The 26,646-nt window shown below is 35.8% G+C and overlaps 1 protein-coding gene and 1 long non-coding RNA gene across 24 annotated transcripts; one reads left to right on the top strand and one right to left on the bottom strand.

Annotated features, from left to right (window-relative positions):
- Nucleotides 1-12,033: 12,033 nt before the first annotated feature.
- Nucleotides 12,034-13,708, top strand: LOC136202168 (uncharacterized). Its single transcript, XR_010674339.1, has 3 exons — nt 12,034-12,094; nt 12,654-12,711; nt 13,351-13,708. It is a non-coding gene; the product is annotated as an uncharacterized lncRNA (long non-coding RNA).
- A 1,833-nt stretch (nt 13,709-15,541) lies between these two features.
- On the bottom strand, nt 15,542-23,072 carry LOC136202083 (auxin-responsive protein IAA9-like). Of its 23 annotated transcripts, none has more exons than XM_065992553.1 (10): nt 22,762-23,072; nt 21,743-22,186; nt 21,168-21,621; nt 20,905-21,064; nt 20,714-20,794; nt 20,601-20,633; nt 20,453-20,506; nt 20,324-20,365; nt 20,155-20,232; nt 15,542-16,513 (listed from the first exon to the last, which is right to left on the bottom strand). In XM_065992553.1, exons 5-9 carry the CDS (start codon nt 20,783-20,785, stop codon nt 20,203-20,205), a joined length of 231 nt encoding a protein of 76 aa, XP_065848625.1. In that variant the 5' UTR covers nt 20,786-20,794; nt 20,905-21,064; nt 21,168-21,621; nt 21,743-22,186; nt 22,762-23,072; the 3' UTR covers nt 15,542-16,513; nt 20,155-20,202. The 23 variants fall into 23 exon arrangements, 14 of the variants coding, with proteins under 14 accessions (XP_065848625.1, XP_065848623.1, XP_065848624.1 ...); XM_065992551.1 differs by lacking the exon at nt 15,542-16,513 and adding an exon at nt 18,095-20,066; XM_065992552.1 differs by lacking the exon at nt 15,542-16,513 and adding an exon at nt 18,095-19,963.
- Nucleotides 23,073-26,646: the final 3,574 nt, after the last annotated feature.

Raw genomic sequence — 26,646 nt, 5'->3', positions numbered from 1 at the left:
GTTCTATAACGCTCGAGCTGCTGTCAAATTGACAGCAGCAGCAACACTGGGTAATTCCCCAATAAAGGTTGCTGTCAATGCGACAGCAGCATATGAATCCTTCTGGATTCTATTGCTCTCCCCATCCACTCCTATGTAGGTTCAGCTTCGCATGCTGAGCTTCCTCCTTTCCTTTAAATGATTCTGTTCATCTGCCCATTCCTTTATAAGCTTTTGTACCGACCATAAAGCTTCTCTGGGCGTTTTAGACTTGTCATTCCAACATTTCTCGTTCCGCGCATGCCAAGGATCAGGTTCATCATGAGAGGACAAAGCATATAGATGTGAGGTAACATTTTCTAAGAAGTGAGAAGAGGGTAAAGGTGAAGAAGGTTGGCACTGCCGACAATCCTGCTGACATGTTTACCAAGCATGTTCCACATAGCAAGTTTCAACATTGTTTGGACTTGCTAAACATCAGAGATTAGTAGTTGCTTGTGGGCAACGCTGAGGCAGAGGGAGAAGTCCGTTCATCTGGCACTATCATGGGTGCATCTATTATGTTTTCAGGAGGATTCAAGTCAAGGTGGAGATTTATCGTAATGCCTTGAATCAGTATATCATATTTTCTATTCAGAGTAGTATTGTGTTTCCGATTTCTACTTGGATTCGGAATCGTGCAGACATTGTAGGATCATGGGTTCCTAGTTGGATTAGGATCATGGGTTCCTAGTTGGATTGAGATCATGGGTTCCTAGTTGGATTAGGTTAGATTGGGCATTATAAATACCCCATTATGTAAACCTAATCATGTAATCTGTTTTTCTGCCTCCTAATAAATACTATTCTCCTTCCGCCCATGAACTAGCCAACACAACATTGGTGAACCACGTAAATCTGTGTTTTTTATTATTTACTTATTTATCTTTCGTTAATTCCGCACAACAAAAGATCTAATGAATGTTGAAGATATAATTTACTATTTAGCTCATTGAATTTGCATTTAATTACAAAATCCAACTTGATTAATATATGATAGTGTATGCATTTTTCTAAGTTCGTGCACAACGATTCAATCTTCCTTTCATAGTTCAAATCTAGCTCAATTTGCCCCTAGTACACCCTTGTGGTGGGACCCCTTCCCGGACCCTCGCTTAGCGGGGACACCTAGTGCACCGGGTCACCTTTTATAGTGGTATAAAAAATTGATTCTAGATGACTCGGATGATAACATATATATATATATATATATATATATATATATATATATATATATATATATATATATATATATATGGAATTTGTTTTTGAGCAAATTCGGTTTAGCTTCCTTTTTTACATACGCGCATGTGTAAAATTGGAGTAGACATGTTTATGGTTTGGGCTAGACCGGACCTAACCGGACTTAGCATATAATTACTATGTCCAAGCCCAGCCCATACTCTTTTTATATCGGGCTTGGGCTGTGCTAGGCCAAGCTAAAAAAAACTAAATCAACCCCAGCTTAGCCCACCCAACTAGTATATTTATATATAAAAATTATTATTTTGATAATTTTATATTAACAAAATTAAAGTAAAATTAAACTATGAAAAAAGCAGGTATCGGTTTTATATGAAATAATGTATTTAATTGTGATAAATCAGAGTCTAAGTATCACACTCTCCATAGTCATCTCTGTTATGGATCGTGTTTAAACAGAGTCTAAACATCACACTCCATAATCTAGAATGACTAATTAATGTTTATTTGAGTATGAGGATTACTTATACCTACTAATATCATTTATGTGAAACATGTGACATTAGATAAATCCATCCATCATTTTATCTTAAGTCGGGTCCCCAATCATAATGAACTCTTTCACCGGATCCATGTAACTGTCTAGATATCCAAATATCTAAAGCTTGTGAGATCAGCTCTCTGTTTGCAACAGAAGGCACTATTGTGTGCAAGTCTCAACAGCACTATGTTAATCCCATAAACATATTACTTGACTTGAGATTTTTTTAAGTATATTTGTTGATTATAAAGTTTAGTCTCACTTCATGCTTGTATGAACACTTTATGATCACTTAAAAAAACTTGAGATTTTTTATTTAACTTAATTAGTTCTGATAAAAGATAAATGTCTTTATATTAGGGGTGCATACAAAAAATCCGCAAAACCAAAAAACCGAAAAACCAAACCAAAACCGAACCGAAAATGAGGTTAACCGAAACTGATGGACTAGTGTACGGTTTTTGAATTTTAAAAATAGTGGTTAATGGTTATGGTTACAGTTTTTGTATTTTAAAAACCGCGGTTAACCGAAACCGACCGAATATTAATTATAATATTAAAAATATAAAAATTTATTTATTTATATTTATATATATATAATTATATATTATCACACTTAGAATAAATACAAGGTCAATAACAAAAATTTAATAAGAAACACTAATTATTTTCGGTGACTAAAAGTCAACTAATAGTACCAATTTGTTAAAAATTAGATAATTAGTGAAATTAATATATCTGAATAGGGCTTAGTTGGTAAAGCACGGAGGATAATAATTTTAGTCTAAAAAATAAACATAGTAATTTGATGTTGTAAAGAGCTGTCGTAAGGGGAAAGTTAAAGTCTGTTTGGTTAATCTGTTGTTTGCTGTTACGATTTGCTATTTCCTGTTGTTGTTGAAAAAGCAGATATTCTCTGCTTTTGGAAAAAAACTACTTTTCAGGTATAAAAAGCAAACAGTTACTTCCCTAACCAAACGCCTAAAACTCTCATTTTTAATATGAAAAGGCAAACACGAACTGAAAATGAAGTAAACAAAAAAAAAACTCATATTTGTCCAATCCATAGTCCATACAGATATAATGCACGCACATCTCCCTCTCCGTTGTTAATCTCTTCAACTCGCCATTAACCCACCATCCCACTCACAATAAAAATTAAAATTCTTTTATTATTTTTATTTACTAATGGTTAGAAATCGAAATAAAAGGTTAGCCGATCGAAATAATTGGTTAACCGATTAGTGGTTAACCGAATTTAGTGGACTAGTGTACAGTTTAGTGTTTTTTAAAAACCGATTAAATAGTTAACCGACCAAATTAACCTTAATGGATTGGTTAATCGACCACATGCACCCCTACTTTATATAGTTAAACATATTATATCTATATCTTATAAAACAAACGATAATATGATTCATATACAACTGGTTTATATCCTACAACAATTGTCTATAGGACACCAAACCCTAACATATACCTCAAAAGAATGCACAAATCAAGGACCCTAATTAGTTTGCTACCTAATACAACTGCTTGATCGAAAAGAAATTTTCCTAAGCACAACAAATGTCAATAATTTGAAATATTAAGCAAGGTACGGAGATTAGTCAAGATTACTTCTTATGCCCAATTTAAGGGCCCGAAAGCATACAATGCCTCCATAATGCAACGGCAAGCATGCAACTCTAAACTATGGATGCTTACAGCTACATTAAATTCCATGGAATGGTAACACTTTGCCTCCTCATCTCGATGCATAAGGAAGGATTCATCATCATTACTATCTTCATTACCAACTAAAGGTGGACTACAAACTGGTTTATAATTAATAACAATACAGCTAGCAACAGAGCAACCATCAGTATCAAATTTATTAGCATCCAAGCTTCTTGCATGAAAAGAAGACCCACGTATGTAGATTTCACTAAAGCATTCCTATGGGGAAACAATAGCATCTATCTTTTTCAGGAATGAACTTGAGCACCTTGCCATCACTTCTCGGTGATCACCTTTTTTTCTTCGTTACTCTAATTTTTGAGGCCTTTCCATTGGATGACCGAAATAGGGACACCTTCTTTAATATTCTAGATGTCACAGCACAAGAATGTTGTGAACCAGTGTTCTAAATTGTGAGACGATTTTCTGCTGCTTGAGCATGAAGCACTGGAATAGTTATCTTCGGATAACAACTCGAAGGTATAAGTCCATTCATATTTGAAGGTATAAGTTTATTCATCTTTTGCTTTTGTTCTGGCTATCATTTTCGGGGATCTCGAAACCTAGAAGCTTCAATCACGAATAAACTTATACCTTCAAGTTGTTAATAGAAGATAACTATTTGCTTCATGCTCAAGCAGCAGAAAATCGTCTCACATTTCAGAACACCGGTTCATAACATTCTTCTGCCATGATTGATAAAACATTAAAAAGGGCGTCCCCATTTCAGTCACCCAATGGAAAGGCCTCAAAAATTAGAGAAACCGAGAAAAATAGTGAGAATAGAGAAGTGATGCCAAGGTGCTCAGCTGCATTCCTGAAAAGGTTGATGATGTTGTTCTCCCACGGGAATGCTTTGATGAAATCTACATGTGTGGGTCTTCTTTTCATGCAAGAAGCTTGGATGCAAAGAAATTTGATACTGATGGTTGCTTTGTTGCTTTGATACTGATGATACCAATTTATAGTCCTCCTTTCATTGGTAATGAAGATAGTAATGATGATGAATCCATCCTTGTGCGTCGAGATTAGGAGGCAAACATTACCCCTCAATGGAAGTTAATGTTGCTGTAAGCATCCATAGTTTAGAGTTGCATGCTTACTGTTGCACTATGGAGGCATTGTATGCTTCTGGGCCCTTATTGGGAACAAGAAGTAATATTGACCAATATTCGTACCTCGCTTAATATTTCAAATGATGAATATTTGTTGGAGCTTAGAAACTTAATTTCTTCTGGATCAAGCATTTGTATTACATAGAAGATAATTGGAGTCCTTGATTTGTGCATTCTTTTAAGGTATTTTTCTTATCCAAAGCTTATCAATGTAAGAATCCAAAATGAATATTGATACATTTTTTCAGCTTATTGCTTGTATTCAATCTGCTATGGTTTTTCCAATAATTCGTATTTCGAAAATTATGTAAGAATTCGTGTATAGTGTACTTTTTCTAACTAGTTATTATGCTAGGTGTAAGTAGAGACAGTTGGCATGTAGGTAAATTAGGCCAAGCATTGATACAGACCTGAGAAAGCTTCAATAAGGAGTGTTCAATCAAATATATAATGGTTGTTCTTTTGGGGTTTAGTGTGATATAGTCAAAGGTAATAAATTTAAACATATGATTAAACTATTGACTAGTGACTATAGCTATTGATTATTGACCATAATTAAGCTATTGACTATACTATTTACACATGTTCACATTATAACGGTAACAGTTAGGAAGCCACATCCACCACTAACGGTTATTTGTGGATTTATTTCTTTGTTGTTTTCTTCGGTTTCTTTCTGTTTCTTTTTGGTGGACAGATTTAATAATAATAATAGTCATAATAATAATAATAATAATCCCTCCATTTCCAAATAAAAAAAACCCGTTACATTTGACCAATTTTTTTTATTTCATATTATTTGTAGGTTTCAATTTCCAAGACCATTTTTTTCTATTTTACCTTTATTGTGAGTTTCACATTAATTACTTCATTCTTGTCTTAGAAAGAATGGTATTTTAGTCCATTTTCTATATATTTAATGCAAATTAAACGTTGCCTTTGATATTTGCAATTTGGTCAAATTAAACGTTACCTTGGACCATTATTATAATAGATGGGGTGCAGCGCACAACTCAGGTATTAAAACTTAAATTCCATTTAATTTCATAATCCTAAAATTCACTAATATTTCTTTGAATAGATTTGCAGAGAAACAGTAGACAAAAACGAATTTAAAAAGACATTTTTTCAATCCATGAATAGATTTTTTGAAAAACATGCATCTCAAGGCTGATTCTGACCTTGGACAATTTTGAAAAACATAAAATATGGATTCCTTTTGAGTTTTAGTCGTTTATAGAAGATCAAAAACATAGTTTTGATAAGATTTCTTAATTGGATCAAAAACTTATTTTAGATTGATAAGAATATCAAACTAATAAAAAAAGTGTTTATACCAAAAAACCAAGAACAAAATCAACAATATATATATAAACACATCAATACAATCATTCTTAGAATAATCTCGCAAAATTTCTTCATATCTGATACCAATGAAGGGATTAGCGGTAATTAGTCCATTTGAGATATACGGGTTCCGGCGTACCTTATTGAATAGTAGAACTTGTAGATCTCTCAGAGTAGCGGAAGCGGAAGCTGATTTAAGCACCACGATCTTGTACCACCAGTAATAAGCAACCACACAGCGTTAGCCAAGGAAGACTGAATAATGCACATACTAAAGTGAAGAAGAAGAATGAGAGAGAGAGAGAGAGAGAGAGAAGGCGCAGGAGGCAGGATGAGGAGGCAACCTTTCAACCTTTTGGTGTGATTAGGGTTAAGCCTATTTATAGGAAGCTAAAACCCTCCTCCATCTCTTAAGATGGGCTTGGCCCATTCCATTTCGGACGGGTCGGATTAATTAGATCCATATCCAATTAATCCTAACAATAATAAATAATGTATAAAATATATAAAATATATATAATTATAATTATAATAAATTATATATAATTATAATTATAATAAATAATGATAAATTATTGAACTGAACTGAATGCTACTGAACTGAACTGAACTGAGTCACTAATATTGAAATTAAGTGACAAAGAACATGGCCTTAGCCATTACGGACTCGCACCCTAGACGGAAAAATAGTATGCCCCTATATCCATGCCTTATCCATTTTTTTAAAATAGAAAAAAATCCAGAGGTTATCCCTCTCGATCAAGGAGCTAAGCAACTATATGCTTACAAATGACACATTTACACTTATAAATATTCTTAAAGTTAGTCGTCAAAATAGTCTTTGCTTAAACAGATATGATTATGTGGAAACATAATTTGATTGAAAAATGACACATTGACCCTCTAAATGCATGAAATAATTGGACTGTAATTTATGTACTCTTATCACTTTTAAATCTTATTTATGTTTTTAATATATTTTTATATGTAATATATATATATATATATATTAATCATATACAAATTTATTGTGTCCCGCCGCACCGTGTCTCGTATTTTAAAAAATACCATTTGCTGCACCCCCGCACCATTTCTTTAATTTTGTGTATGGTGATACGCCAAATGGAAAACACTTTGCCATGTCCACATTGGAATATGGATTTTGAATAGTTCTCTAAAGATGTGTAAATGGCTTTTATTATTATGTAGGCTTGTACAAAATGCAAATTAAATCTGTTTAGGAGGGTAAAGTGCTAAAAGAGGTAAAATGGTAAACTAGAAAAGCTAATTAAAAAGCTAATAAATTTAAACCTATAATTAAGATATTGACTATTGACTATTGACTGTGATTAAGCTATTGGCTATAACTATTGACTATTGACTGTAATTAAGTTATTGGATATACTATTTACACTACTTACACCTATCACACACACATATTCACATTATAACGGTAACAGTTTGGAAGCCGCATCCACCAATAACGGTTATTTGTGTATTTATGTCTTTATCATTTTCTTTCGGTTACTTTCTGTTTCTTTTTGGTGGACCTTCATTTAATAATGATAATAATAATAATACTCCCTCCATTTTCAAATAAAAGAAAGCGTTATATTAGACTAAATTTTTTTACTTCATGTTATTTGTGGGGTTTATTTTTAAGAAATTTTTTTCCTATTTTACACTTATTGTGAGTTTGACACTAATTACTCCATTCTTATCTTATATGGAATAGAAAGAAGGGTATTTTAGTCCATTTTCTTTATATTTAATGCAAATTAAACGTTGCCTTTGATATTTGTAATTTGGTCAAATTAAATGTTACCTTTGACCAATATTATGGAGGGAGTAATAATAATAATAGATGGGGGTGCAGTGCATAGCTCGGTGCATTAAAACTTAAAATCCAACGTTTAATTTCATAAACCTAAAATTAATGGTGCAGTGGTAAGCATAATTGTTTACATTTTAAATGTATAGTGTTTGAATTAAGCTATTGACTATTGACCGGTAATTAGTCTATTGACTTTAACTATTGACAGTAACGGTTATTTGTGAGTTTATTTCTTTGTGGGTTTCTTTCCGTTTTCATCGTGGTGCACCTTTATATATTAATGATGACCAAATTTTCTTACTCTCACTAATTACTCTCTGGTTGGTATTAAAACTTAAAATTCAAGTTTAATTTCATAGACCTAAAATTCACTAATATTTCTGTGTGTCCACAATTCATCTTCCTAGAAACACTAAGAACAAGCCCAATTCTCCTCGATTCTTTAGAAGATTAATTCCACAAAGTCTGTTCAATTTCCCTATCATTTTCATTCTGTTTTCTTTGTAAGATTACTGTTTTCTTTTTCCTGCATGCGGTTGATTAATAATAGTTCCTACTTGTTTGCTTCATAATTTTCAAATGATTTCATGGAAACTTAGTAATTCCTGCAATGTGAATTCATCCATGAGAAGTTTTTATTGTTACTTGAGTTAATTTCTTTGTTTCTGCAGGTTTTTGTTTAATTTGGACATAGTTAGCATCATGAGATTCGATAAAGGGAGTAAAGTGGAGGTATTGAGCAGAAAGGATGGGTCCTTCGGTGTATGGCGGAGTGCGGAGATTCTTTCGGGCGACCAGTATGTATGAATGTCCTCCGAACCATAACAGTTGGAGTCCAGGTGATCTAGTGGAGGTGTTTCAAGATTTTTCTTGGAAGACAGCTGCAATTTTGAAGGTTTTAGGCTCAAATCACTTCATGGTTAAGTTAATTGGATATTCAAGGGAACTTCTATTGCGCAAAGTTCACATTAGGGTGCGTCAATTTTGGCAAGATGGTGAATGGATTTTGATTGGAAAGGTGAGTGTTCATGTTTATTTCATTTTTGTGTATATTTTCATAATCTGTGCTTGTCTCGGATAATTTAGCTCTTCACTAAAACTAAGAGTTACATAATCAATCAATTGAGAGACAGCCTAAAGTGTGTGTGATCAAATTGAATCAATCGATTTTGTGCTTGTGTATTCAATTATTCACTGCAATGGAATGTTTGAGGTTGTTGCCTAATGTTTTGCCTTTGTGCTGGCTATCAATTTCAGGGAAAGAAGAATAAATTTATACCTTCCAGTTGTTATCCGAAGACAACTATTCCATGCTTCATGCTCAAGCAGCAGAAAATCGTCTCACAGTTGAGAACAACACTGGTTTACAGCATTCTTGTGCCATGACAGATAGAACACTAAAGAGGGCATCCCCATTTCGGTCATCCAATGGAAAGGCCTCGAAAATTAGAGTAAAAGAGGAAAAAGATGATCGCCGAGAAGTGATGCGAAGGTGCTCAGCTTCATTCCTGAAAAAGGTGGATGCTGTTGTTTCCCCACAGGAACCTAATGGATCTGATAGTGATGGATGCTCTGTTGCTAGCTGTAGTGTTACTAAATATAAACCAGTTTGTAGTCCTCCTTTAGTTGGTGATGATGCTGAATCCATCATTGTACGTCGAGACGAGGAGGTTAATGTAGCTGTAAGCATCCATAGTTTAGAGTTGCAAGCTTACCGTAGCACTATGAAGGCATTGCATGCTTCTGGGTCCTTAAATTGGGAACAAGAAGTAATGTTGACAAATCTTCGTAGGTCGCTTAATATCTCAAATGATGAAGATTTGTTGGAGCTTAGGAAGTTAATTTCTTCTGGATCAAGCATTCCTATTAGGTACCAGCTGATTAGAGTCCTTGATTAGATAGCATTTCTTCTAGATCAAGGGTAGCAGCTAATTAGAGTCCTTGATAAATAAAGAGGCTCTATCAATGTAAGAACCCAAAATCAATATTGATAAATTTTTCACTTTAGTGCTTCTGTTCTGTGTGCTTTGATTATTCCAATAATTTGTATTTCAAAAATTAAGTAATAATTCTTGTACAGTTTATTAGTAATTAAGAATTCTAATGTATGTTCTCACAAAACATTTATCTTCTCTTGTGCTACCATCTGAGGGTGGAGGATTTGTTGTGTATACAGATGCTTCAGGTCAAGGATTAGGATGCGTTCTCATGCAAAACGGGAAGGTGATAGCTTATACTTCTAGGCAATTGAGGCCTCATTAGAAGAATTATCCTACACATGATTTGGAGTTAGCAGCAATAGTTCATGCTTTAAAGATATGGAGACACTATTTGTATGGGGAGACGTTTCAGATTCTCACCGATCATAAGAGTCTGAAATATATCCTCACTCAGAGGGAGCTGAATTTGAGACAAAGAAGATGGATTGAGCTGTTAAAAGATTATGACTGCACTATAGACTACCATCTGGGAAAGGCTAACGTGGTTGCAGATGCCTTAAGTAGAAAGAATTTTGGTATTTTGGCTAAAATGAATCCTTTACAGGAAATGAGATCCATGGATGTTCAGTTGAGAGTTGATGAGGTGACTGGACTTATGGCTACTTTACAGCTGAAACCAAACTTAAGGGAGAGAATTAGATTGGTACAGATGCAAGATCCATTCTTACAGAGAATGTATGAGAGAGTGAAGCAAAGGAAAAAGACCAGACATCACAGTTGAGGAAAATGGATTATTGGTGATGGGAAACCGAATTTGTGTCCCAGATGTGGACAATTTGAGACTAGAGATTATGGAGGAAGGACACAATGCTCCTTATGCTATGCATCATGGTATGACTAAGATGTATAGGAATTTAAGATCCTATTATTGGTGGCCTGCCTTAAAGAAAGATGTGGCAGAGTTTGTTTCCAAGTGTCTGACTTGCCAACAAGTCAAGATTGAACATCAAGCTCCTGCTGGGAAGCTGAAGCCGTTAGCTATTCCAGAATGGAAGTGGGAACGAATTACTATGGACTTTGTAGTTGGGTTACCGAGGACTAGAAGGAAGCATGACAGTATCTGGGTGATTGTGGATCGATTGACAAAGTCTGCTCATTTCTTACCAATGCGAAAGACTGACCCAATGGACAAATTGGCCAAGATGTACGTTGCTGAGATAGTGAGGCTACATGGTATACTCCGTCTCTATTGTGTCAGATAGAGACCCTCGATTTACCTCTAGATTTTGGGGTAGTTTGCAGTTAGCTATGGGAACAAAGCTAAATTTTAGTACTGCTTTTCATCCTCAAACAGATGGGCAGTCAGAGAGGACCATTCAAACTTTAGAGGATATGATGCGGGCTTGTGTACTTAATTTTCAGGGAGATTGGGATATGTACCTGCCGTTGATTGAGTTTGCTTATAACAATAGCTTTCATAGTAGTATTGGTATGGCACCATACGAAGCACTTTATGGGAGACCTTGTAGGAGTCCAATTTGTTGGGATGTTGAGGGTATAAGACAGTTAGAAGGACCTGAGTTAGTTCAGGAAACAATAGAGAAGATAGATGTGGTGAAAAAGTGCCTTAAAACGGCTCAAGAGCGACAGAAGGCTTATGCAGATCAACACAGGAGAGAAATGGAGTACGAAGTTGGGGACAAAGTATTTCTGAATGTATCTCCATGGAAGGGGATAGTACGTTTTGGTAGACGGGGAAAGATGAGTCCAATCATTGGACCTTATGAAATTACTGAACGAATTGGACCTTTGGCATATAGGTTAGATCTTCCAAGTGAACTATCTCAGATTCACAATGTCTTCCATGTATCTGTATTAAGGAGGTATAAGTCGGACCCGAGCCCTGTGATTCCTGAGCCAGAGATCGAAGTTGTAAATAACAATCTGACAGTCAAAGAAAGGCCAGTGGAAATTTTAGAGAGACAAATACGGAAGCTGAGGAGATGAGAAATGCCTATGGTAAGAGTAAGGTGGAGTCACAACAAATCGCTTAGAGAAGCAACTTGGGAGCTGGAGGAAAACATAATGGAACAGTACCCGCATTTGTTTGAACATGCTGGTATGTAAATTTCGAGGACGAAATTTCTTTTAAGGAGGGTAGAAAACATCCAAATATCTATTTAATAATATTAATAATAAAATATAATATAATAACAATAATAATAATAATAAAAATAAAAAGAATAACTTTGACTCATTCAAACATTCTTATTATTATTCTATTATTATTATTATTATCACATTATAGGTTTTGGGATAACATTAGGTATGGGTAAAACTTTATTTTGAGTCTGGAACTGGAACCGCCGTTTACGTGGTAAGCCACTGCAACTTAGTTCTTTTTTCTTTTTACTCTAATATCTTTCATAACTCTTTATTCCGGGCACCATTTGAGACAAAAATCACACCATTAAATTCCTTATCACATAAGGAAGATTTTAAGACCAATATTGCTATTTTTCTGGTCGAAAAGTGTGGTGACCGGTGCGTATATTTTTCACCGACAAAGTGTTAGATTCCGACCTTTTAGGCGATTTTAATAGTGAAAGGAGTGTATTTTTGGACTCTCCTGAATGTTGGCTATCTTGTGGTAGTCTATGTTCGTGTTTTCGACCACTCCGGCAAATTTCCGACGACCTTCCACCGTTTTCCGACGGAACTCCGGTGAGCGTTCCGGTCAGAATTTTAATCCTTTCATTTAGGTTCCAGTATTCATAATAGTGTTAATTCTTAGTTTATTAGGAGAATCGAACTAATTGGACCAATATGAAACCTTATTTGTTTTGGTGGGGGTTAGGAGCATTTTGAGTATAGATGTGCATATATATTATTGTTTCAATAATAATTAATTATAGAAATGCATTTTACGTTTATAGGAGAGCAAGCAACAGACGAATTAGAACCCGAACAACTTGATTAGCTATTGGACAAAAGGTAACATGATTTCTTATAATTATATATGTGTATTAACACTTAGTTGAAATTTAGATATTATTTCACAATTGATATAGTATGTGTTGTGCTATTAAATTTACATGTGAAGTATTAGTAGATGGAGTGCAAAATCCAGAATAAACAAAACATGGATATGGAAGTAGTAATTGTGCATTTTGAGTGAAGGTAATAACCTTTAGAGTCTAAATTAAATAGCTAACTTAAGTGTATATGTACAATGGTCTGGAGGTTCATTAAATTGTGGATTGGGTTTGGTACTGTGTTTTGCGAGATTAGACGATAGCAGTACCGTTATGAAAGTACTTATATTTTGAAGTCTCCAGGTTGTGTGTCTTGCAAGAGTAGACGATAACACATACCTATTTTGATGCTAAACACCAAAGGACCATTAGACATATTTCACTTAGGTTTAGCTAGGGCCCTTAAAATAAATATAATAACTTTAGGGTATTATGTGTAATAAAGAGTTCGGTTTGTGATGTCATTTATTTAATCTTGAAGATTACTTGATTGATCAATTATAATATATGTGAACTGTATGTGTATATGTATATATAAATATTTGCAATTATGTTTATTGAGTAGGCAGCTCACCCCTTGTCATGTTGAAATTTTCAGGCTAGGTTCAGAAGTTCTCCTTTTGTTAGATTTTCAGGTTTACCATGCATTCAGGCTGGCCAGCACAACAGTCTTATTCCCATCAGCAATTTCATAGACATTCATTAGGTTTTATTATATTTTTGGACTGGATTAATTGCTTAAGTTTCAGTGAATATTATTGACAGGTTAAATTGTTTGGTTGATTATTTAATTCTTTGGTTATGAGATTTTAATAGACGGTAATAAATGAGGAGCCTTTGTGTAGTTATGTTGGTATTTTTGCTTAAATTATGATAGTTGCTTGGTTTTCTAAGTGACCCGGAACGGGAGTTACAGTCCGGACGCCTTGTATCTATGTAGCCATTATGGTCCCCTACAAAAAAAAAGTATTAATGACAGTCAATGTAGGGTGTAAAGTATATGTTTATATGTTGTTTGATTATGAGTAATTTTAGGAGTAAAGTATTGGAATTACTGATAGTTATGGAACTGTCGGATGATTGATGTCCAATCGGGTTGATAAATTGTAGTCTATGGAGTCCCGATTTGGACTTTGAATATTTTTGAATATAGAAGTGTATTTTATTGCAGGGTTGACCCTAGTTATTACTAGGAGGATGTTCATTTTATAGTGGAGACTCTGCCGAATTTTCGGTAGACAGTCTGTAACACGAGACAAAATAAATTTTAATATTTCTCTAAACATATATAAATTCTAAAAATAATATTATCTCTTTTAGATACTCAACCGGTAGGAAGAGCAGCAGTACCTGAAAACTAGGACAATCAGCTAGGAGCAATTTGTGAGTTAATTATATGTTATGCATTTGCATTCATAATAAATGATTTCATGATATTTCAAGTAAAGTATTATTTTTACTTATAAAAGTGTCTTATTGTTTATAATAATTTATACGTAATTATTTGTGGATAAATACGTGTTATGGACATGCTTCCTGGTGAGCGGCATCAGGACCTTGTGCGCACAGGTACTATCGGGTTATTGGATATTGATGATACTAATATTGTGAATGTTGTGATATATGGATAAGCTCGGTTGAGATATTCTCGGGCTATACGATATGTGGATTTTGGATTTAAGTGAGGCTGGGTACGGAATCGATTGAGTTATTCCCGATCCTCTAGCTAACTGGACGTGTGGTCGGTTAAGTTATTCTCGGTCCCCCAGTTATTGGATATGAGTGAAATGCTGATTATTGATGGATTATTAGATTGGGTATTGAGGTTTAGGGTCCAACACACGTATTAAACCACCTATCTATTTATTTATAAAATGATTTTTTGAAAGGCACATTGTGTGATTACTTATATTATATATATATATAATTTCTATTATTATGTGTGGGCATCAATGTTAAATTACTCATGCATTGCATATAATTAATTCACTGCGGGAGGTTTGACTCCCTCTAATTTTTCAGGTGACTAGAAGTCTCTTGCAGCCCAATATCTTCTTCCGGGCGGCACACTTATCTTTATTTGTATAATCCTTTTAGCTAATATAAAATTGTAATCTAGACCGTGGTACCAGATATACGAGTATTTATTGAATTATGTTGGGTAATGACTTAATGTTTAGTACTTTTAAATATTCTATTTAAAAATGAATTTATGTAATTGATTAGCTAAGTTAATTTAGGCTTGCTACGGGTTCCGGTAGCTTAAGCTTACCCATTCCCTAGCGCGGTCACGGTCCGTGGGATGGGTCGTGACACGCTGGCCCACCCAACTCGCCGAAGTCGGTATAAGTAAGGCTTGGACATACATATTTCATGTTTAGCTCGGCCCGGCCCGAACCCGCTTAAGCCGCACAGAAAATGGAATGGGTTTGGGATTTAGCTTAAAAGCCCGATCACAGCCCAGGCCAACCTAATCGTATATTATATATATTATAAATATTTTTGTTTAATTAGATTATTTATATTTCTAATTTTTGTTGAAAGATAAAATACCATTAATTTGACATTTGATATATTATAGTTACAATTTAAACTAAACATGATAAACAATTGAATTGAATTGGTAACTACATGGAGTTGCTTCTCTTTAAAAAAAAAAAAACTACTCTATAAATCTTACCATATTTTACTGATTTATGATATTAATTTGACATTTGATTTATCACAATTAAACACATTATTTTATATAAAATTGATACCTACTTTTTTTTTAACCCAAAAATCGGAAATCTCAAATAACAATAGGATTCACATCCTCAATAATAGTGTTTAACAACCATTCCGGAATTTCGGAAGAAACAAAATCGCTAGCATTGGAATAGGCTTGCCTAGCTACCAAATGAGCAGCCCTATTTGCTAAACGAGGAATAAATGATAATTTAAAATCGGGATTGGATCCTAGAATAAATCGACAATCATGAATAAGAGAGCCAAACTCCCATATATCTTTTTTGCCTGACAGAATCGCATCCACAACTACTTTCGCATCAGACTCAAATTCCACATGTGTGTAATGCAAAGCCATCAACCAAATCATACTTGTTCTTAATGCTAATGCCTCGACTACTCGAGGCTCCCTGGATCCTGTAACGCAGCTGCTGCTACAAAATAAAAATGCTCCTATTGCATCCCTGACCACTACTCCCATCCCACAACTCCCCTCCTCCATGAACAACGCCCCATCAACATTACATTTAATTGAACCTAACGCTGGGGGCTTCCATTTCGGAGAGGGAACAGAAACAGGAAAGGAGAATCTGGTTAATACATGCGGGATTAGTCGTGAGGGGCCGGCAGAATCTGACTGAACTGCATCCGACGCCTCGCCCTGCTGAAGACGACGACCTGTTAGCGGTTGAGCACTGACTTGCCGAAGCCGTTGATCCGCGGTTGACGGGTCAAAAAAATCCATGCCATGATGCCTCTGCTGATTCGTAGGTCTAGCGACGGTTCCTCGCTGAAATGCCCTCCATTCATGGTACTCTTCAATTCCTAGTCGCCAACTAGTGTCAACAGGCCACCATTCCATATGCCATAATACCCGGTTCCGGTGATCCCAAATAGTTTTCAAAGCACAACATGTCCGAATGAGCCTGTCTTGATCTGGTATGCACAATTCACGCAATAGCCAATCTACAAAAGTTAGCCCGCCAAGTTGAGGGATCGGTAAGCCGGCTATCCTCCATAAATCACCTGCAAAGCTGCAATCAACAAATAAATGGTTAGCCGTTTCGTCCTGCTCCACACATACAGGGCATTCAATCGTGTACACGTCTTTGAGCCAATCTAGCTCGAGTAGGCAAGCAGTCTGAGCAAACACGCCAGATAAACAACTTAAGCTTAGGGGGAACCTCCAACCTCCACAACCTTCTCCAGCCCTCAATTCCCAATCCTTCTTCCTCCCCCTTCATCCCTTCCGTGTACCCTGACCTCACGTATAAAATTGATACCTACTTTTTTTCATAGTTTAATTTTACTTTACTTTTTAATTTTTTAATATAAAATTATTAAAATAATAATTTTTATATATAAATATACTAGTTGGACGGACTGGGTTGGGCTTGAGATTTAGTTTTTTTAGATTGCAGCCCGAGCCCGATATAAAAAGAGTATGGACTAGTAATTATATGTTAAGTCTGGTGAGACCCGGTCCGGGCCAACCCCTGAACAGGTTTAGTCCAATTTTACACATGCGCATGTAAAAAAGATGCTAAATCGAAATTCCTCAAAAACAATTGAATCGCGAACAAACTTAGAGAAATGTATACACTATCATATATTAATCAAGTTAAATTTTGTAATTAAATAAAAATTCAGTAAGCTAATTAACCACCACAATCTTAATATGTTGAAGATGGGACGAACCGAAACCACTCATTGTAGGGGTGATTCTAACGGCCTGGGGTGAGCCCCCCAAACCACCATCCCCTATCTCTGCCCGTGAACATTCATTAGGTCTTCCGTTCCCAATGACAAGCAAATCCATATTTCTTCCAACTGTAAGTTTGTAACGGCCAACCGCTAAGCGTCTGTTAGTTTACAGGGGCAGATCTACAAGATCAGGGAAGGACTCCATTGACCCTCAGATGTAGAGAAACAAAAAAAATGATAATTCCGGCCACTTTTCGTCGCTAAATATAAAATTTTCTTCACTAAATGTAAAATTTCTATTAGTGACAGAATTCCATCATAAATGCTCAGTCGACAAAAAAGATTGTAATCTTTACACATTTTCATCTATTGAGCTTTCCTTTTAGAACTCTTGGCTGCCATTTCTTTTCATTTTGGCTTAATATATCAGGGATTGACCCTCTTAACTCTCGAGATATCTTTTTAACTCTTGAACTTGAAAAACGATCTATTGACTCCTTAACGTGATCTATTAGCTCTTTGAATTTTGCACCTATTAGCCTTTTGAACTTGTTCAAAGTAATATGCACTTCAACTTATCGAAAATAGAGTCGAAATCTCTACTTTGCGATGCCACGTGAGAGTTAGAAGGTTAATCGTATCAGCTTTGGATGCAATTCATTCATTCCTCCAACACAACTATGACCTTGGAAAATCATAGGATTTATCAATAGTATCCTCCATCCACAACAGAATATTAATGAAGACTTTAATTTGGGATTTGGATGGACGGGGATGCTTAATATATCACGGGAACAAACTTTAACTACGTCAAAGTTCCCGTCTGGCGTCTGACTAATACACTATACAAGAATTCTTAATTTTCGAAATACAAATTATTGGAATAATCAAATCAGATTGAACAGAAACAATAAGCTGAAAAATTTATGAATATTGATCTTGGGTTCTTACAAGAAAAATACACAAATCAAGGACTCTAATTAGCTGCTACCCTTGATTTAGAAGAAATTAACTTCCTAAGCTCCAACAAATGTTCATCATTTGAAATATTAAGTGACCTACTAAGATTGGTCAACATTACTTCTTGTTCCCAATTTAAGGGCCCGGAAGCATACAATATCTCCATAGTGCAACGGTAAGCTTGCAACTCTAAACTATGGATGCTTACAGCTAGGTTAACTTCCATGGAGGGGTAACGTTTTGCCTCCCCGTCTCGACGCACAATGATGGATTCAGCATCATTACCAACCAAAGGAGGACTACAAATTGAATAGATCCTTCAAAGGAGATCCACCGAAGAGATCCATCAAAGGAGATCCATCGGAGAGATCCATCCAGGTAGATACACTTAAAAGAAAAAGATATACTGGAACTTTAAGTGTGTCTTCCTCCTCTTCTGAATCACTTTCCCCACATACCTGACGAAATTTGTTACCTTGCTATTTTCCTAACCTGGACTTGGAATTTGTTGAAAAGATGTCCGCATCATACTCTCTTTCTTAAAAAAAAAAAAGAAATAGGATCACACTTGCCTTTAAACACTAGCAGACCATATGCTCTTTATCACTCGAGCTGCCCTTCCCATTCGTCAAGTGTTCCATGAAGCTCTTGGTTGTCGTCATTGTAGGTGTACTCATTTTGGCTCCATCCACGTCCTCCAACTCATCATCACAGTAGAACCTATCTTCATTATCTTCATAACTAGGAGCTCCCCTTTGATTCCACTCAATGTTCCTTGACTCCTCTTCATAAAACCTACCTTCATCAGCTTCATAAGTATTTTCATTTTGGCGCCACTCACCATCCTCCAACTTATCATCACAATGAAATCTATTCTCCCCATCTTCATAAGTAGCCTCACTTTGGTTTCACTCAGTGATCAGATGCTCATCTTCATCATAATAGGTTTCATCATCTTCATCATCATAATCACTCTCTTCCCCTTCAATCCCATTCCTGGACCCATTATCATCATACTCGAATTCATTGCTATTCCTGGACCCATTATCATCATACTCGAATTCATTGCTGCTATCTAGCTCATTCTCATAATGGTCCTCCTCTCTATCAATCTTCCACTCGAGTTCACCTCCTTCATGATTATTTTCAAATTCGTACAACTCCTCTTCCCCCACCCAATCTTTCCCACGACCTCTCGCTTCCATCCGCTCCTTATAGTTCAAGCCGACCACTCCATTTACCGAATCGTCCGACTTAAACGACATTCTACATGTGAGCATCGTTGATCCACCAACATCTCTCCCATCACCATAGCCATCAACCCCCACACATAAAATGAATTCATCATCCGCCTTAAAGAGATACGCCAGCCCAAAGTCCCCATCCACTTCTTTAGGATTAAGGTTATCACCCTCATTAAGCATACAAGTGAAGTTCTTCCTATGGGGCATTTCATCAAACACATAGTACGCACCCTTTTCTATTTGAACTTCTTCAAAGTTCCTACATGTTATCTATCCCCTCTTCCTCCTCATTCACAGATACATTTAAGTCCTCATTCACAAAGTCATTATCAACAACTCCACAATTAGAAAATGATATATTAAAGTAATATTTTGGCTGTAGTCATCTCTAGCATTAATCAAAGAGCCACCTGTAATAAATTTGACGAAATTGAAGTTCTTCTTTTCTTTTCAGTTTGGAATTTTCTAGAGTTTTACCACAGCACCCGTGACAAGTATATAAAAGTCTGTTGGTGCCTCATTCTGTAGAATCATATCTTCTTTGGGAGGGAAATACTCAGCTTTCATCTCCGACACCTTTGATATTCAATTACACAAACAAATAACCAATCTGAATATTCAATGCACAACATACTGAACCCAGGGAAATTAAACGGTGCTTCTTCAGACAGGAACATAGCTATATATTCATTCCAGAAATAAATAAATAAAACAAGTTGTTAATTAATTATTCCAATAATATCATGTATATATAAAGTTATAATTACCTGTCAAAGGACTAAAAATTAAGGGGGAAATAATGGTGGCAGTGGAACTTATGCTTCATACGCATCCCTGAGCTTTTCCTAAAAAACAAGTATAAATTAATTGTCACAAAAACTATCTACTATAGTAACTTAGCATATCAAATAAGATAAAATAAAATAAAATAAATACCTGGTCATTTGGACCGATTTGTTTGGATACAATGCTACGTAACTTAAATTAAGAAAGGATAAGATTTAGAATCACATAATTATTAATGGAGGGAATTGAGAGAGTAATTAAGGGGTATGTATGGCTTACAGATGGATGAGCCAGATATATAAAAATACCTAAAGCAGTACTAACATAAGGAATCTGCCAAACAATTAATTAAGTAATTATTGTCTTCATATAATTAGTTAAGGATTTGATACTAATTAATTAATTGGACTTAGGACTAAATATTTACCCAATCTGACCATGCTATGCTGTTAACAAACATCTGCACCAACACTAATCAGCCCCTTGTAATGTAATAATTAAGAAAAAGGAAAGGAAAACCAAAAATGAAATATAGCTTACACTGATGAAGCTCATAAAAAGTCCTATGGAGAGTAGTTTTTGCTCTCGTATACAAGCTGCTAACAAAGGCATCAAAATCAACTGCAACATTATCACCAAAAATAACTTCATTATTCTACAACATCCTATCTCAATTTATCCAATTGATGGATTGTTAATTATTAGCTTAACACATTTCATTTAACACTAACCTGATAATTGGATAATTAGTTTTCGCTCACGTTTGATCGCTTTGGCCTTTCGGGCTGGGTTAGGCTAAATTTCTCAACATAAACACACTTTTACAAGAATAAGACTAAGCACTGTGTGACTTGTCCATGTTTTTTTCTCAACTACAAATTCCATGATTACCTAGAAAATTTGAATTCATCATAAACAAACAGTGTACTCCTCTTTTACTAGAATTTGGAAATGAAAAGAGACACAGTTTATACAGAAAAACCAGAATACTTACACAAACTGCATTTGATTTCACATGTCAAGGTAAGAGAACATACTCAGTGCAATGAAGTAGATCCTTCAGCTTAGTCTCACTCAGCATCTCTCTTTCTAGAGAACCATTAGTTCCATATTGACCTGACATCATAACAGAATAGCAGTAATTCGATCCATGACAACTAAAAGAAATAAGTTCACAACATATAAAATACTACTAATTTTCACAAAATTCACCCAGCATACATATAGTAAAGAAGTTGAACATCTTGTCGAGGGTGGCAGACAGTTCCTGATATGCAGAGTAGTTTCTCAAGTCCACTTTCCTTAAGTACGAAGCTCCATCCATACTTATCTTGATGTACAAAGCACCAGGTACTGCTTTTCCATCCATTTCTTCAACGTTCTTTGATGAGGTAGCAATGGAGTTCTTCCTAAATGACCTGATAGGTGGCCAACCGACAACCTGTGCCCTGAAAAGGAAGAAAGATTAGAGGCCATTCTCACATTTAAGAGACCTAAAATAATGTTTCAATGCATAAGAAGTTAACTAGTACATAATTGAGCTAGAGCAAGGCCCCTCTCCAGCCTTACTTGGTCGTAGGAGCACTACTATTGTTAGCAGCAATGTGGTTTGTTCCTGCATCATTTTTACCAAGAGGCCTTTCCTACACTACCTTTGCAGCAGCTGTATCTTTTGCTTTAGCTGCCTGAGCCCCAAAATTCTCAATCACAGAACCAGGTTTCAATCCCATATTTGGAGAGGGTCTGGGTGATAGGATTACATTAACCTCTGAATTGGAAAGAAATTTACCCTGCATTAAAGATTAGTGGTTAAAAAAATACATACATCATTTGACACATGAGATACTTCATACTTTCACAAAAAAGGTGAGAATGATATCCAGAGCATATAATCCATTAACAACATTATCAGCAATTGAGAGCGCTCCTTCTGGTTTCGTAAGAAACCCAAATTCAAACGGTGATACCCAAGCTGTGTAGATAACCAACACAACTAGAAAAGTCTCCCATATTCTGCAAAATTAATTCAAAGCATCCACTAATTTTAGTACACATCAACTTAATTTAACAAATTCCATGTAATGAAAGTAGCACACATATATGCCTCTGAGCCTTCAAATTCCAAATTCCAAATTCTTCCCTAACCTAATGCTAGTATTTTTTAATGCTATTTCATAACTGCACAAGAGGCAGAAATTTTTTCAGGTCCTCACATTTACCATAACATAAGCTTCAATCACTGAAATTCCCAACTCAAAGATCTTCTCACCAACATTACTCAACAAGCATTAGTATTACACTAATTAACTGACCTAATTACAAAGTAAAGGGAAAAAACACAACTTTAAATTCTAAGAATCAAAGGTAAGAACAATTGAAGAAGCAACCCAAATGCAAATTGAAATTGAAAAAGGTATCAGAGAAAGTGCGAGGCTGCAGCAAAGAAGAATGAGAGACTGGAGCCAATGCAAGAGATTGTAAAACAGCCATTGAAGAAAGAATTCGAGAAAAGAAAAGAGTCACAGTTTATACACACAAATCTCAAGTCAAAGGAAAGGAATCAAAATTATTGAGGACATGAGAAATACCAGTATCAGTGGAAGACGAGATCGTAACCGTCTAGGGAACCGTTTGATTCCGATCGGGCGAACCCAGTCCTGCTTGAGCCTTTCTGAAGGAGGACTATATCGTAGGTTAAAGAAAGAAGAGAAAGGGAAATAAGAAGAGAGCGCAAACAAAGGCAAGGGAGAATACCACCATTGTAGAAGCTTCCTAGGTTTCGAATTGGAGAACGGAGAAGAGAATGAAGTAGTCGGAGGTGGAAAAATGCAGCCATGGAATGGAGTTGTGTTTGCGAGAAGAAGAAGATGGAGATGGGGAGGCGGCTACAAATGATAAATTAACCCTAAAATCCAAATTCATACTTAACTCTCAATATTTATAAAACTGACCCCAATTAATTACATATTCCCTCCTTTTTTATTGATTTTTAATTTATATCAACATTATTTGCATCGGTCTATTATAAAGGACTGATACAAATACTTCAATTGATATTTGAATCGGCCCCTTAATAGGGACCGATGCAAATAATATAGTTATTTGCATCGGTCCTTATTAAAGGACCGATGCAAATAATTCAATTAATATTTGCATCGGCCCCTTTAAAAGGGCCGATGCAAATAATATAGTTATTTGCATCGGTCCTGTTAAGGGGCCGATGCAAATACTAAATGTCATGACATTTGCATCGGTCCCAAATAAAGGGCCGATGCAAATGGACCTTTTGCATCGGCCCCAAATAAAGGGCCGATGCAAATGCAACTTTGCATCGTATTTTATAAAGGCCGATGCAAATACATCGATACAAATGACCATTTTTCTACTAGTGAATCGGTTTTCCAATGTCCTTTCTCCTTACAGTAATTACAGGTGTCGTCTGGCTTGGGACCCTTTGAGAACGACTTCTTAGACTTCTTCTTTCCGCTGTTTCCCTTTCCTTTACTGCCGCTGGAAAACAATCCAGAGGCCTGATTATCTGTACCTGTATTGCTCGCCTTATGGCGCAACTCCCTGCTATGAAGAGATGACCTAACTTCTTCCAAAGTCACAGAATCTTTACCAACAATAAATGATTGAACAAAATTCTCATATGAAAGCGGTAAAGACACCAACAGAATCAAAGCAGCATCTTCATCTTCAATTTTCACATCAATATTACGTAATTCTAGTAATAATGTGTTCAATTGATCTAAATGATCCCTGAGTTGCGTACCTTCCTGCATTCGCAGGCCAAACAGACGTTGTTTCAGAAGAAGTTTGTTCGTTAGAGATTTCGTCATGTATAAGCTCTCTAACTTCATCCACAGACCGGCAGCAGTCTCTTCGTCTGAGACCTCAGTGATGACGTCATCTGCGAGGCACAACATAATTGTTGAATGTACCTTTTCTTCCAGAATCGTCATCTCAGCAGTGACTTCTCCCGTTGCCTTCTTCAACGGCGTCCACAGACCTTGTTGTTTTAACAAAGCCTGCATCTTGATCTGCCATAAACTGAAACTATTTCTCCCAGTAAACTTTTCGATTTTCACGTTCATCGCAGACATCTTGCTCTCCAGAAAACAAAACCCCGATCGGAAACCGAAAGCTCTAATACCAATTTGTTGTGCGGAATTAATGAAAGATAAAATAATAAACAATCGAAAAACACAGATTTACGTGGTTCATCAACGTTGTGTTGGCTAGTCCACGGGTAGAAGGAGAATAGTATTATTAGGAGGTGAAAATCAGATTACAATGATTAGGTTACATAATGGGGTATTTATAATACCCAATCTAACCTAATCCCACTAGGAACCCATGATCCCAATCCCAATCCAACTAGGAACCCATGATCCCAATCCAACTAGGAACTCATGATCCTAATCCAACTAGGAATCCGATACCCAATACTACTCCGAATAGGAAACACTGATTCAAGGCATTACGACAGTTTAATTTCATAAACCTAAAATTAATGGTTCGGTGGTAAGCATGATTGTTTACATTTTAAATGTATAATGTTTGAATTAAGCTATTGACTATTGACCCGTAATTAGTCTATTGAATATACTATTGACACTAACGGTTATTTGTGGGTTTATTTCTTCGTGGGTTTCTTTCGGTTTTCCTTTTGGTGCACCTTTATATATTAATGATGACCAAATTTTCTTACTCATAGTTTTATTACTCCCTAGTTGGTATTAAAACTTAAAATCCAAGTTTAATTTCATAAACCTAAAATTCACTAATATTTCTGTGTCCACAATTCATCTTCCTAAAATCCAATTTTCCTCGATTCTTTACAAGATTAATTCCACAAGGTCTGTTCAATTTTCCTATCATTTTCATTATATTTTCTTTGTATATTAATAATAGTTCCTACTTGTTTGCTTCATAATTTTCAAATGATGTCATGGAAACTTAGTAATTTCTGCAATGTGAATTCATCCATGAGAAGTTTTTATTGTTACTTGAGTTAATTTCGTTGTTTCTGCAGGTTTTTGTTTAATTTGGACATAGTTAGCATCATGAGATTCAAGAAAGGAAGTAAAGTGGAGGTATTGAGCAGAAAGGATGGGTCCTTCGGTGTATGGCGGAGTGCTGAGATTCTTTCCGGCGACCAGCACAGTTTCAGTGTTATGTATGATTATCCTCCGAACGGTAATAATGTGGCGAAAGTCTCAAGCAACGCGATTATCCCATTGTTGGAGTCCAGGTGATCTGGAGGAGGTGTTTCAAGATTTTTCTTGGAAGACAGCTGCAATTTTGAAGGTTTTAGGCTCAAATCACTTCATGGTTAAGTTAATTGGATATTCAAGGGAGCAAAACCGCGTGGCGGATCGCTTGGCAGCTGCTGGGCATGGGGGGATGTTAGGTGTTTCTACCCTTTCTGTTCCTCCTTCTTTTCTGTTGTCTTCTCTCCTAGAGGATAGGGTTGGGGTCAGCCTTCCTAGACTTATCCCGGGTTAGGTTGTTTGTTTGGTTGTTTTGTTTTCCTTTCCTTTCCTACCAAAACCAAAAAAAAAATTGGATATCAAGGGAATTCTATTGCGCAAAGTGCACATTAGGGTGCGTCAATTTTGGCAAGATGGTGAATGGATTTTGATTGGAAAGGTGAGTGTTCATGTTTGTTTCATTTTTGTGTATATTTTCATAATCTGTGCTTGTCTCGGATAATTTAGCTCTTGACTAAAACTAAGAGTTACATAATCAATCAATTGAGAGACAGCCTAAAGTGTGTGTGATCAAATTGAATCAATCGATTTTGTGCTTGTGTATTCAATTATTCACTGCAATGGAATGTTTGAGGTTGTTGCCTAATGTTTTGCTTTTGTGCTGGCTATCAATTTCAGGGAAAGACGAATAAATTTATACGTTCCAATTGTTATCTGAAGACAACTATTCCAATGCTTCATGCTCAAGTAGCAGAAAATCGTCTCACAGTTGAGAACAACACTGGTTTACAGCATTCTTGTGCCATGACAGATAGAACACTAAAGAGGGCATCCCCATTTCGTTCATCCAATGGAAAGGCCTCGAAAATTAGAGTAAAAGAGGAAAAAGTTGATCGCCCTGAAGTGATGCGAAGGTGCTCAGCTTCATTCCTGAACAAGGTGGATGCTGTTGTTTCCCCACAACAGGAACCTAATGAATTTGATAGTGATGGATGCTCTGTTGCTAGCTGTAGTGTTACTAAATATAAACCAGTTTGCAGTCCTCCTTTAGCTGAATCCATCATTGTGCGTCGAGACGAGGAGGTTAATGTAGCTATAAGCATCCATAGTTTAGAGTTGCAAGCTTACTGTTGCACTTTGAAAGCATTGCATGCTTCTGGACCCTTAAATTGGGAACAAGAAGTAACTTAATTTCTTCTGGATCAAGCATTCCTATTTGTTAGGAATAATTGAAATTACGATAAACGAAAAATAAGC

The sequence above is a fragment of the Euphorbia lathyris genome, chromosome 8 (assembly GCF_963576675.1).
Source record: "Euphorbia lathyris chromosome 8, ddEupLath1.1, whole genome shotgun sequence".
Taxonomy (NCBI): Eukaryota; Viridiplantae; Streptophyta; class Magnoliopsida; order Malpighiales; family Euphorbiaceae; genus Euphorbia; species Euphorbia lathyris.
Note: the sequence above shows the minus strand (reverse complement) of the source record. Positions and strands in the feature narration are given on the sequence as shown.